A 14,329-nucleotide genomic window follows, 5' to 3' on the forward strand; every position below is an offset into this window, starting at 1 on the left:
CCCTCTGCTTTTTGATCGATGGCAAGCGCCGGTAGCAGCGCTGGCTCTAATGGCAGATCCGGCAGCTCTGACGAGTGGGCGAGCCTGCTGTGAGATGCAAAGCCAGGCGATGTGGAGGAGATCAACCTTTGCATCGCTTTGAGGTGGCCAGAGTTGGACCAGGGCGGCAACAGCAGCACCGGTTCCGCAATGGCCGTAGCCCATTGATGCAGCGCCAACGACATCGTCGGGCCCCCCTACCCGCCATGCAGCTTCGACCGCTCCAGGCCTATCTAGGTACGCCACCCCCACTGCAAGCTCAATCTGCTTCGGATGGGGTAACTAGCCACCACTGTGTCCTCGCCCCGGCGCTGGCACGGAAAAGGACGAGGGCGCTCAAATCTGAGGCACGGGCAGCCCACCGCGAGCGGCAGCGGATTGAGGGAGAGGGCGACAGTGAGTGAGCATTGGCCGCGCCGGCCGATCCCGAGGATGTGCTCCTCGTGTCGGTTCTCCGACGCTCCCTTACGACAGCAGAGACGGATGCATGGCGAGAATGCCAAGGCGCTTCGGCTCGCCATTAAGTTGTCAGAGCACGAGGCATCTAAGGAGGTGGTGGCCAAGGCAAAGGCGGTCCGACATGCGAAGGAGTAGGATCGCTTGCTCCGGAGGTTGATGGGCCAAATGTTGACGCCTCCAGCTCCAATGTTGACGCCTACACGAACGGCTCCAGCTCCAGCTCCAATGTTGACGCCTACACGAACGGGCACAATCGCACCGGTGACCAAGGGGAAAGGCCCGGCAAGGAAATGGTGATTCCCTCCGCCCTTTTTAGTTTTATCCATGTTCTTTGTAGCATCGAACTTTGATCCTTCTGTCCGGCGATGAACTATGATGCTTTTGTATCGGAGGAATTTAGTCTCATTGTTGCTATTAAGAGCATCTCCAATAGGCGCCCAAAAAGAGCTCCGCGCGCTAAAAATTCTTTTGGCGCCGAACAGCTCCAACAGATGCTGTAAAATATTGCGCGCGCTAAAAAGTTTTGGGCACGCGCTGAAAAACACTATCGCGCGCAGCATATTTTGGGCTTCGGATTGCGCGCGCTTCACAATTTGCACTGTGTGCTTTTTGGGGCGCGCGTTTTAGGGCGTCTGCTAAAGCAATGTTGATCCCGGCACATTAAAAGTGCTACAGTGGCTCGCTATAACTTCATTTGGGCGCGAAATTTTTGTGCGGCTGTTGGAGATGCTCTAAGTGTGTTCATCATGTTCATCTACGTAGCGTTGCATGGGTTGCATGGATTTCGGGGTTCAGATACGAGGGACATGGCTGTGGGAGCAGACAAATGAGGGGTCCCCAGTAACTACTGCACACGGATTCGTCGGGGCACGTCCGTGGGCGTTTGAGGCACCGGATTTGGTGTGTGCGGCTGTAGATGCTTTAAGCCATGAGACTGTCCTTAATATTGCCAATAGTTGTTCCTTGAAAATTGAGGGGTGGAAAACCATCTTCCAGAAATAGCATCTTTGGGTTCGGTTAGAGCAAAACTTAGTCCCTTTGCTATAGATCATAAAAACCAGCTAGGGGGGGCACCTAAGTTTCAGCACGTGACAAAGATATAATTTTGGCGTTTCTTTCAGTTTTTGGGCGCCCTCATCAGCACAAAACAACTGAGTTGTTGCACAAATTGAGGTCTGTGAAGTAGCCAGATATGAAAACAGTTTGAGTACGAGGGAAAATGGAGGAAAAGCTGAACGATTTGAAACCTCTGAATTTCTTTTACATCTGCGGTCTCAATCTCATGGAAGTTTTGGAGAACAAACATAAGGTCTCAATCTCATGGAAGTTTTCTCTTGGGCACTTCTCTGTGCAAACACCTCACCTGCGGAGTTCTTATAAAACTTCCTAGATGAACAATACGAAAAATTCATGCAGTTCACTTTCCTGTACCATTGCACAAGGCATGTCACTGTAGTTCCTGTATCAGCCGTGCCACATCTTCAATAGCCTTGTTGTGGACTCTCCCTCGAAACCTTCACTCGCAGGGTACGTCCCTCCAGAACCTGCAGAAATTCAAAGTGAAAACCAGATTTCTGAGCTGACACTGAAACCAACCAGTTGTTACACAGACCTGCTTGTTTAGAGAATTGATCGCGTAGTACGATTGCTCCTCCGTCGCCATTGTGACAAAACCAAAACCCCTTGAACGCCTGGTCCCTCCTCTGCGCTCATAGTAGACTACTCTAGCATCAACCACTTCGCCGTGCGCGCTGAACAGCTTCTCCAACCACGAGTCGTCCACTTGCCACGGCAGATTGCACACGAAGATTTCGAAAGGAGACCCGGATTGACGGGGAGCTGTGATATATACCGTCAGAGGTCTGACACTGCCATATATCGCCTGTAATGTCCGCATGAAAAGTTAATCAGCGAAGCCCAAAGCATAAGGTTTCTACAGCCTGCCTTTAGCATATGAACTGAACTACACATCAGACATTTCTAAAAGCTACCAGAAATGAAATAGATTAAAGACCACTCTGGTGTACATACTTCATACCAACCATGAATCAGTAAGCTAGTAAACAGGGTTAACAGAACGAAGGGACCGATTAAGTTGGCTCGTATTAAAATATTAAACCAGCCCCCATGAAGCTACAGAAAATACTCACGTATCCATGGTACATTCTAACAGCCTTCTCAGCCTCCTGAACAGTACTCATGGTGACATACCCAAATCCACGGCTCTGGCCTGTTTTGTCATCGTAAATGACCTGCACACATCTGCATTTTAGAACAAGGAGAGAAAAAAAAAATCCTGCTAGCTGCATCAGCAATACTGATGAAATTCTCTAAAAAAATAGTACTGATGAAACAGATTGCCAAACAAACAGTCCATTCATGCCGGTGATGGATTTGGGACATATTTTTCATATATCATAGAGCGAACAAGGATGATGAAGAGCTAAAAAGGCTAACCTCAGAGAACACGACGACTCCGGCATGCTCGAAGTTCAGTGCGAGGGACTCTTCGTCAATGTGGTAGGGTAGGTTTCCGACATACACCGTGGACCCCTCTGACGCATATTCCTCTGGTGTGTCCTCCCAGTACTCTTCATACTGGTCCGGCTCTGGCTCCGGCAGGTGGTGGCTGGCAGTGGCCGGGTAAGTAAGTTGAGCGGTTTGAGCATTGCCTCTTTCAGCTATTGCCGCAGGGTAAGCTCTTGGTGCACTGACAGTTGGCTGTACAGGGTGAGTAATTTGTGCATTTTGAGCGTTGTTTAAACCTCTTCCAGTTCTTGCCACAGGCTGTGGTCTTGGTGCACTGACAGTTGGAGCTACAGCTACAGCTACAGGATAAGTAACTTGAGAAGTGTGAGCGTTGTTTGAACCTCTTCCAGATCTTGCCGCAAGGTGTGGCCTTGGTACACTAACAGTTGGAGCTACAGGATAAGTAACTTGAGAATTGTGAGCATTGCTTGTACTACCTTCAGCTCTTGGTGCATGGTACGCTCTTGGTGCACCAACGGTTGGAGCTACAGCGTGAGAAGCTTGAGAAGTGTGAGCATTGCTTGTGCTACCTTCAGCTCTCGTCGCAGGGATTGCTCTTGGTGCACTGACAGTTGTCGCTACAGGATAAGTAACTTGAGAAGTGTGGGCATTGCTTGTGCTACCTTCAGCTCTTGTCACAGGGAATGCTCTTCGTGCACTGACAGTTGGGGCTACATTCGGCGCGGTTCTAACTGAAGCATGTATTTGCCTGTTTTGGTTCACAACATTTTGAAGAGGACTCCGATTGCCAAGAGAAAAGCGGCCGACTGACGCCATTGCTGGGTATACGGTATTTTCCTTTTCTGGATGAGATGCTGGAAGCCCTTTGCACTTGAACGCAAGCCTCAGTGTTTTCCACTTAGTTTCCTTATCAGTAGCATGACAATGATCATCAATGGAGAGACCTTTACCCCAATAATCGCACGGAGCATGGACATCACATACAAAACAGTAGCACTGCATTTGGAGAACAACAATGAATTCGCATTTTACCACATTGCCAACAGGATCAGGGAGTGAGAAAGCTTGTAACTCACCATGGTACAATGTTTCTCATGAGAAGTAGTGCCGAAGGGCAAGTTAGAACATAAATGGCGCGAGTGAGGGAAATCTCTGCATGCTATCTGGAGAAACATATCCAATAACGAATTAATGCTAATGCAGCTTCACAGTAGTAGTGCAGGGTCTTCCCAGGAAGTCCAAAAACCCAAATTGTCTTTGTCAGACATCAATTAAAAAACGCAGATATTCAGCCTGTCATAGACCATATGAGCAGGTAGACATGGAAGAATGTACTATTCATATATGCACTTAAGCAAACAACTTCTATCTAACAATTTTTCTCTTTTCTTGAACACGCATCTTAATGGGCATCATTTTGTACTAGAAGAAACAAGCCCAAATAGCACCAGCAGTGACCATGAACCCGCAATCAAGTTGGGTATGGCTGACTATCAATACAGAATACAAATAAAAGGATAAGTAAACAGCTAAAGTCCGGTGGTCTAAGGATGCAACGGCAGAGACACTATGCTACAAGTTGAATAATGCATCTTTAACAGCTTGCACATTATCTGAAATCAGAAGTCGTGTTCTGCAGCAGTGACTGAACATACGATAGATTTCATTTAAGGAAATTGCGTATCGATTTCATACAAATACATTTCTGTATGCTCTTTTCTATTTGATGAATCACCTTCGCAAGTCGATTCTGAAATCAAATACACATCATAAATGCGGTGCTACGGATCATAACGTTAGAAACAAAATACCTGCCCTTTCTCTGCAACTATCTGCAGTTCATCGGAGCTGGCATCGTTCCCCGCAGCCCCCTTCTGTTCCACAGCGGCAACCGCCCCATCAGGGTCGCCGTCTAGAACCACGCAGTCGTCGTCATCCGTGGCAACACCGGCGCCGTCCGACTCGCCCTTCTTCGACTCAGCATCATCGCAAGGCAACTTCCTTGCCACGGGAGTGGGGCGAGAGTCCTCCTCGTCGGAGCTGATCTCCACAGCGTCGCGCGCCGACCCCGTCCTTCCGCAGACAGGATTCTGGGCAGGAAGAGCTCGACCGGACGGGGACCCCCGAGGAACCGAGGAGCCCGAACGAGGCCACAGTATCCGGAGGCGTGGTCGCCCGACATGGATCCGGAACCCCATCGATCCAGCCATCCAGGAGCGGCGGAATGCAGCAAAATATCCTGGCGGCAGTGGCTTTCACCGTCGGTGAAGTTGGCGGCCGAGTGAGCGCGTCGAAATGGCTCGTCGTCGAGTTGGCGGCCGAGTGGGCTTTTAGCGCGGCGATTGGGGCGAGGAGTTTGGCTGAAGGCAGGAGATTTTGGTGATACCCGCTGTTATCGCGGGTGATTAACCGAAGACGTGGACCGTTGGAGCCTTGGAGGGGAAAGTAATCGAGTAACTTGCGCCCCTTCCAACATTTGAAATTTGAATTTTGTAACACCCCCCCCCCCCCCACCCCACCCCCGGCGCGTCCGCGTCCCAATTTTGTGATCCTCATCCTCTCAAAAAGGAGGTATGTATTTCAAAGAGTAAAATGCACCCGCGGTCATTAAACTTATGTCAAAAGCTCATTTGAAAATACGAATAATACGGTCACTATATATGACTTCAGGTGATTATATGGTCACTGGGTCACCGTATAGCTCTTTTTTTTGGTTGACTCGTCAAACATCACAGCACCCTCCCTCTAGCTATGTGGGCCCCATCTGTCATTGGAAAAACGCCATGCGTGCCAGGAGAACCACCGATCATCTGTTGAAGCCCACGTACGCTAACAACCATGCCCACACAACTTTGTTTTAATTTCTCAATAAAAGAGCACAACTTCTTGTTGAACATATATACTCACAGAACACGCATGCCTCCTAGTGGATAAAAGCAAAGGGATCGAAGAGATTACCTTGAGGAAGGGTTTGAGTTCGAAATTCACGGACAAAATCTTTAAATTTAGAAGATTTACGAAAGGATTTGAGAGGGGGAGAGAAGGCAAATCTCGGGTGAGGGTGCTTTGGGGGTTGGGGTGTATGTGGGGGGAGTCGGGGAAGGGGGCCGGCCAACTAGTAACAGACAGTGTAGTGTCTAAGGGCTAGGCGTTGCACATTACATGTGTGGCGCCTAGCTCGGAGGCGTTGCACTGCTGGGTGCGGGCCCAGGGGCTGTCACGGTGGACAAATGTGCAATTCCCCGGAGCTAGGCGCTGCATCACAGGGTGTAGTGCCTGCGAGTCGGGCGCCACTCAAAAGATCAGCCGTGTGAATTAGTTTTGTGGGTAGTTCATTTTGTGAATTGATTACGTTGACGGGTCAAAATTGTTAAACTTGCCTAACGTGGAGCTGCCGTTGGTCCAGTCCGTACCAAACACTTCTATGTCGAATCTGTTCATAAAGTTACGTAAATCATTACGTGGATGTAGGATTGCTCGGGATATACTACAAGCTAAGCCAACCAGTAATAGTCTCCTACACAATGATGATTTAGAAACCTATACGGACATGTGCAACTACTCGTGTACTGAACCGGACAAGATGTCTACATCGTGTTTAACTCTGACGGCTGCGCAGCGCATGCGGGCATGGTTGCCGAGCTCGTTGGGGTGCAGGTGGCGATGGCGTGCGGCATGGAGTGGAATGGCCCTAGGAATGCGTCCGCGTGATAGAAGATGGCGAACCGAAAATGCCCAATAGAGGCCGCGCACCAGGTAGGACTTTATCCAGTCCGTTGGCATGCTTTGGGGATCCGAGCTTCCCCTGTATTTCCGGTTCTTGTTCCCTCGTAGAGGCTGGCCACAGCGTGTATTCCGCGTCAGGCAGGCAGCAGCAGGTACCGAATCTAGCTAGTAGTACTACAGTCCATTGACTAGCGTTCCGTGGTAAAGGCAACAGCATGGCTGGGGCTGCACATGTGACGAGCTGATGTGACTACAAGCAGGGAGAAAAATTATTCGGTGAGTTTAGACATGTTCCACCCGCAGACATGTGTTAATCAGGTTATTTTGAGACGAAGAGATTAGGAACTTTTTGACCAGTCAAGTACTGACTTGTTAATCTCGCAAGGAAAAAATCGTTGATTGCTTCTTCCAGTCCTATTTAAGTTTATATGTACACCTAATCTTCGTACAGAATACGTTTTCTGGTATACATGCGCAACAAAAAAATCTGACCCTGGTAATGACGAAGCATTACATCTCGAACCTTTGTTCATTAAGATAAATGTACTTCCCCACAAAAAAAGAAGATAAATGTAGTTCTCGAAATACTAATTATGGGGCGGTTCTTTTTATCAACTTGTTTATAGAACATTTTAAGTCACGGTTATTAAGTGGCTGTTAAAGTGTGTAAGCATGTTGGTTACATTTTCAGTAATTAATTAATTTCATTCCCACAATACCAAACTTACTCAACAGAAACACTTATCATGGTAATGACCTGAATGTTTAACCGTTATTACAGCTTTAGATCTCCCCGGGACATTACTTGCATTCCTAATTATCCCATGAGATCTATCAAATAAATGTAAACAAAACACATTTTACTCCATCCGTCGAGTCTAATTCTACCTAATTAACGACGGCTATATTTTACTCGATCACCTAATTCATTGTTAATCTAAATTGATTTGTCTATGTTTGACTAAATAAATGTTAACAGGCTACATTTTACCTAATTAGCGATGGCTACATTTTACTCGATTCGTCTAGTCTAATTTTGTCAATAAAACACATCTTTTGTCTAATCTACAAATAAAACTTTTGAATCTGAACACACAAACCAGAACACTTTAACTTACAAGAAATCAAGCTAGAATAGCCGTTTATCTTACGAGCACTCCATCTTTGTCCTATGATCGATCAACAAGTCAGAAAACGCATGCAGAGCAAATTCATATCGTGTAGGACTGGTTGGCTGAAATTGTAGAACATTATTACAACAAGTCAAACATATGCTGCTTCGGCCAAAAAAAGCAATCAAATATATGTATGTTTTCTTCGACTGTTTGAGTCTCATATCTTTCCCTATCTTTCCCTAATAATAAAGCAGCTACTGTTTCTGGTCGTACGTCATTAGCATTTTTACAGAAAAGCCCCTGTGATTTTTGATAAACAAACCCGCAGTCCTCATCATAACTCAGCCCGAACCGGTACGGCGGAGAAAAAAAAACTAGCCCGGCCACCCGCACGACCCTGCCTCCCAATCCCATCTCCTCCGCGCGCTGCCACCTCCTGCCCCGCCCCGCCTCACCGTGCGCCGCTGAGCCGCCGTTCGTCGCCAGCACCCGCGGATCCGGCCGCCCCTCACCTTCCCATTTGGCTGCACCTCCCAGCGTCGCCGCCCCTGCGAAGCTCCACCGTTGGAGGATCTCCTCCGCCTGGATCCACATCCCCATGGCCGGAACGGGACTTCCTCAAGCCCCCCCCCCCCCCCCGGATGCACGCTGTTGCTGGTGGAGTTGCGCTGGTGGAGTTGGAGCACGCCGGCGCTCTGGCCGCCCTCTTCCTCCCTGTTCCCTCCCATCCCTCCTACTACAGCCAGGGCTGTAGCCGCCCTCTTCTCTCCTCGTACCCCTCTTCCTCCCTGTTCCTTCTCACCCCTTCTCCCGCAGGCTCCAGCTGTGGTGGTGGGGGTGAGCAGCTGCCCTCCGGTGGCCTGGGGAGTGAGGAGGGCGCCATTCTAAAGCACGAGAGCTCGGCGCATGGCGACAGTATAGATCGGCTACAGCAGCGGCAACGGCCCAATGGCGAAAGGGGATGGCTGCATGATGATCTTGTTCTGATCAATTCTGAAATAGGAATGGAGGACTACTATGGTGGTCGCTGTTGAGGATGCTGGATTACTTGACAGTAGGTATGCTATTTCAGAATTATTGGTTGGACGTACAGTCTCAAGTCTCAACCTAGCAAGAACACTTTCATGCAAAAATATTTAGTCCTTTTTGTCTTGGAACAATAGAAATTCTGAAATTGTCGTGCTACAACACATGCCTTACAATTTCTTCACTGCAATCTTATGCTACAACATATGTCTTATGTATTTCACTTTGTATCAGTTTACTTGCCAGATTTTAAATTGGAGCTTAGCATGAACTGAAGATAGGATACTTCAACATGTATGTGCTGAAAGGCAAATTAATTTGGAAGTTTATTGTAACTGGTACACAATATTGGCACTAAAAGCGCGAGCGCTGTGAGTGAAGCCAAGCAAGTTCCTGCTAGGTAAAAAAAAGGTGTCAAAACTTTTGTTTCTTAAGTCACCTCAAAGAGATGTGTGTTTTATACTTCTTTTTGTATAAGGATGTGCTCAGCGACACATCAAATTCGTAACATGAGCTTTATCTAGATGATTTTGATTTATAAGTGTTCAAAAATAATACTGACTGCAGTTGTCTTACTCCAGATCGTGAAGAAATACACTTTGTCTTATGAGATCATCCTGATTGTCATCAAAAGCAAAGGTCCCTAAACAAGCAAATTGCATTTATGTGCTCTGACATCTTCGTGTTGCTTTTAGTGGAAAGCAGTACAAAGTGTCAATTTCACATGCCAATACTAATTATTCACCTAGCTTATGCAAATTATCCAGCATTTTCCGTTCAGATATGATCTGCTGCAAACACCATAAGTCACCACTCACCAGCACATGACCGTTCCCTCTAGAACTTTGACCGTCGTGTCATTTGATGGAGAAAGAACAAGATGGCCGAGCGACAAACTGAACAACGCCGGAAAGCTGCAACAAACGAGTGGTGGCAGCGCATACACTTGTTGAGCTGTGGAGGCACCCATGCGCGTGCATATTTTTTCTAGCAATTCAACATTTTATTCTCTTAATAGAACCTCAATAATCTACATTTCAAAAGTTTTACTTGCCTATGAAGATATTCTTTCTACCTATAATAAACCAAAGGAGGACTGGTTTTTCTTCTACCACATTTACTAATTCTTTCACTTTTTAGTTTTGCTTCAGAGAGCTTAAAATTTTCTGACACAATTATCTCTAAAGTCTGTGCCAATCTAATTTTCTAATTTTTGACATAGTGATATATTTCAAGACAACAGCTGGTCAACTTATCTTCTTTATATGTGATCCTGAGCTGATTTGAAGTTCTCATATTTTCTTGAGTGGCAGGCTGGTGAGCAGGACGACGACCATAGTTCAGGGAGCGATTGATTTCAAGAGAGATCATTGGGGACGAGTTCATAACCATGTTACTGTCAAGTTTTAGCAATATGGTCCAGAGAGCGGTAATTACTTGGTTAAACAAACATCTTCCAGTCTTGATATGCCTTTTCACTTTTGGTTATTTGTGAGAACTTTTAGTACGTGTCCTTGTCAACGCTAGAACTGCTGACAACTTTGAAACAAAAATATTCAGAGAAATTGTTCCATGGAACAAGTTAAATGAAGATGCTATTATTCATTTGTGATTGTTTGCGACATACAGAGATTGATATATTGAAGTTTGTAATGGCTAATGGCCAAACATATGAATCTGTTCTTGATACTCCTTTTCCCTTCTCTTAATATCATCACATAAAAATTAGAAGCCTTCTAACATATGCATATTTCAGGTTTCAGAAGAGGTAGAGAAAGAGTTGTTCAGACAATTCAGTGCAGAAGCAACACCTCCAAGGTGAGAAATATGTTTCTGTTTAGCCTTCTTTGCTAGCTGTGTCCCTCTGTTTTTTTTACTGAACTGTGCTCCTCTGTTTGGATGATTATTGGAGAGAAAGAGAGATGATATGGAGACCACGAGTATGTGTGTATGGATCGGGGAGTGGTAGATTTTGGGCCAAATACATTATAACCGGCAACCAACTTCATAAACATATTCATTACCCTCTCCTTTGAAATGAATTTTTGCTTGGAACATTTCTTATTTCTTTATCTGTTAGTGCTTGATTCTATCTCTGCTCTGTCTGAGGCCACCGGCGCCGATGTGACCGAGGTGGAGGCGACCGGCAAGAGGGAGGCTAGCGCGACCAATTTCCTCGAGCTGTTCAACTTATTAGTCCTTGCAATTCCAAATTCACATAGGTATGTAGGCTGTAACGGCACCGCTGTAGCCATCGCTGCCTTCTCCAATCCTTGGTAGCAGATTAATGCATAGTAGGTGAGTGCTTCAGGCTGTAGATTTGGCTCGCTTCCTTAGTACCTCATGTCTCATGTGGTTAAAGCTATGCGAGTAATTATGAAGGCTTGATCATCAGGAAACATCCATGTCAATTATGTGTTTGCCGAATTTCCTTAAGCATATGGGATTCAGTTGTTTGATGAATTGCCCCCAAAAGGTTTTGATGAATTTCTTTAAGTAGGCTTCTTTTCATAGTTAATTTCAGTAGATCTTGCTTTATCTGTACACATGAATGTAAGGATCTGTACAATTTGTTGATGGTTTGGCAAGTAATGTAAATATTCCAATTGACAATTCTCTAGGATTCTGTAGTCTAAGTTTCTCTCTTTCCATCCTTGTAGGGTTATCCTGGTTTTGTTAGCGTCATAACTCTCAGTGAATATAAGTCCATTGTTTCCTTTTTATTGGTATGTGAGAAAAGTGGATGTGCATGCCTCCATTCAAACAAAGACTGAATCATACTGTAAAGCAAATTCAAACCCATTGAGACTAGCTTTTCCAAGACTTAAATTATTGAGAGTGTCACTTTCATACATCATGATTGGTGCTACAGTTATACTTAACATACAAAAACATTCATATCTTGCTGGAAGTTGTGCTTCTCTACTTTATAACATGTTTTTTGATGTGCAATGCTGCCACTTACTACATTGCCTGCCACATGCTCCGACGAATGTCTCAGTTATGTAGCGAATGACGTGATTTGAACAAAATTATTACGAGCTTTGTTATTTTCACACGGATGGGTTCATGGATTAAGGTTTCCTATTTTTCCTTTGTATTGTCATGGCCACAAAACTGCTATTAGTTACTTACACATTTAAACTCATTTCTACTCATAATGCGTACATTACTTGGAGAAGGAACTGCCTTCCAAGCTAAACGATTTCTGTCTTACAGACATCCAAAAAATCTTCAACCCTCATTGTATATAATATATTATAAAACTTCAACTCTCACTGTATAATTATTTTGCGGGGTAACTCTCATTGTATAATAAAATTATATATCTTCAACCTCAATGTATAATAAAATTATAATCTTCAGGGTTCTATAATGTTTTTTAGAGCACGTGAAACGCGTGCCATATTTTCATAGAAGGCTAATGGTTGTCAATCCATATTTTGTGCTCTTATATTTGGTTTCATTTGATTGTTGAAATATAAGTACACTATAAACCTAACTATAGGTACTAAACCTAGCCCATGCTTGATTATAAGTTTATACCACACATTATTACTATTGAAAGCTATATTAAATCCTAAATTTGACTCTTCTGATAATGAAATGAAGGTGAGGAATGTCATCTTTCTTTGGCAGAAGAAATTATGTTTCAGTTTTGATTTTATTTTTTAATGTTCTATATGTATTTTTATTCTTATGCTTGATTTTTAAAAAAACCATCTGATCAGAAATGCTTATATCTTAACTTAATCGACAAATCAAAGAACACATTCATTTCTAAGCCGTTTTGCAAAGATTGGCTAGCTGAAATCACAATTCTCCTTCATGTTATTCCTGAACACACATTCCCATCGCTATGCATATTGGATTGGGATGTCATTTATTTTCTCCCTTTGCAACGCACGGGCCTTTTTGCTAGAAAAATGCATAGAATCTAAATATGATATTATTTTAGCTGTTAAATATTTCTAAAATATTATTTTTAGTGTAAATATAATATATAGTGCACGATCCGTTTTTCTTTCGTACCAGCGATGATCCTACTTGCAAGTAAACACCCATGAAAACCAGATTAAAAGAAAAGAAAACATTGATAACCACGCATGCACACCTATGAAAAATCTCGCGGGTAAAACAACATATTTCTCATCTTATTCTGAGCGAGTGTGCGTGCGCACGAGAAAGAGACGCCTTAGGACTCTCCACATTCAAACATGTTTTTGTTGTGTCAGCACGTCGTCAACACAAATATGATGCCATGTGAAAATAAAGGACATGGACCTATTAGAGTCTTGAATCATGATTATTGGGTTAAGAGCATGTGCTATTTTTTCTCCCGTTGCAACGCATGGGCTCTTTTCCTAGTATCAAACAAACAGGCAACGAAACATCATGCGGAGATTGTTGACAGCCAATCAGGGGAACACTAATTACCTGTATGGTCCATCATGGGGAGCTTCCTGGGAGCATCCATGTGCAGCCGCGCAGGGCATCTCTAGCCGCGCCCCAGGAAGGCCTCCTCAGGCGATTTTTTCGCGCCGGCGCCGAAAAAACGGCCCAGTCGCGCCCCAGGAGCCCGATTTTCGCCGGCTTGGGCCCAAAACAGCGCCGGCGGACCCAGCCCGAACCCGACGCGCTGGGGCGCCTGGGGGCGCCGGGGCGAGCTGTTTTGGCGCGAAAAAGACGCGGGCCAGCCGCGTCAGCGACTCGGCGCCTCATCTTCCCCCAACGGCCTCGGTTCCCGCAGGGAATCAATGGCAAGGCTGCCACCGGTCAGCCATGCCATTGATTCCTCACGGGCGGCGCTTCACGGGACGGCGCGCCGACACCTCCCCTCCCTCGCACGCGTACACACGGGCGTGGCCCGGCTATAAAAGCCGGCGGCCTCCACTCGCCTGTGCCCACACCAGCCCCGCCCCTCGCCGCCGTCCAGCCCCTCCCTCTCCCTGCCTCTCCCGAGAGCCGCCGTCCAGCCCCTCCCTCTACCTCTCCCGGGCCCGCCCAACCCCGCCGTCGCCATGGCAGAACGCTTCCCCGGAGACGAGGCGGCGGCCAACGGCTTCGGCCGTCGTTCGCTCCGCGAACAGGAGTCCTGGCTCCTATTCCAGGCGAACATCCCGGCGCCGCCGGACATGCGCGCCGGGCCAACGGGGTGGAGACTCAGTGCCAGGGGAGTGCCCATTCCCCCGTTGCCCGACGCCGCGGCGAAGCCGAAGTACTTCGCCGAGGAGGTCGAGATCGTGCGCGCGTCCCTCACCAACGCCCAACTCTCTGTGACGCCCGGATAATCAGGCTACAGTAATCCCACGTTAACGATGCCACGTCACCTCGCTTACTGTTGATAAACTCTCGATAGTTCAAAATCGATCCAAATTCAAATTTAATTAAAGGCAAACATCAAAGTTTCCAAACCTTTAAAAATAAAATGTTCTGGTTGTGCCAAATAATGTTTAGATATTTAAGGTAAAGGA

The 14,329-nt window shown here is 46.1% G+C and overlaps 1 protein-coding gene and 1 long non-coding RNA gene across 3 annotated transcripts; one reads left to right on the forward strand and one right to left on the reverse strand.

Annotated features, from left to right (window-relative positions):
- Positions 1–1,689: 1,689 nt before the first annotated feature.
- On the reverse strand, positions 1,690–5,416 carry LOC123110621 (uncharacterized). Of its 2 annotated transcripts, XM_044531180.1 has the most exons (7): positions 4,800–5,416; positions 4,065–4,151; positions 3,465–3,984; positions 2,956–3,326; positions 2,649–2,750; positions 2,111–2,380; positions 1,690–2,042 (listed from the first exon to the last, which is right to left on the reverse strand). In XM_044531180.1, the coding sequence occupies exons 1-7, from the start codon at positions 5,196–5,198 to the stop codon at positions 1,980–1,982; spliced, it is 1,812 nt and encodes a 603-aa protein (XP_044387115.1). In that variant the 5' UTR covers positions 5,199–5,416; the 3' UTR covers positions 1,690–1,979. The 2 variants fall into 2 exon arrangements, with proteins under 2 accessions (XP_044387115.1, XP_044387113.1); XM_044531178.1 differs by having other exon boundaries at positions 1,691–2,042; positions 2,956–3,984; positions 4,800–5,415.
- Positions 5,417–8,212: 2,796 nt separating this feature from the next.
- On the forward strand, positions 8,213–11,318 carry LOC123115780 (uncharacterized). Its single transcript, XR_006456729.1, has 3 exons — positions 8,213–8,887; positions 10,169–10,284; positions 10,612–11,318. It is a non-coding gene; the product is annotated as an uncharacterized lncRNA (long non-coding RNA).
- The last annotated feature ends 3,011 nt before the right edge of the window (positions 11,319–14,329 follow it).

The sequence above is a fragment of the Triticum aestivum genome, chromosome 5B (genome assembly GCF_018294505.1).
Source record: "Triticum aestivum cultivar Chinese Spring chromosome 5B, IWGSC CS RefSeq v2.1, whole genome shotgun sequence".
Lineage (NCBI taxonomy): Eukaryota > Viridiplantae > Streptophyta > Magnoliopsida > Poales > Poaceae > Triticum > Triticum aestivum.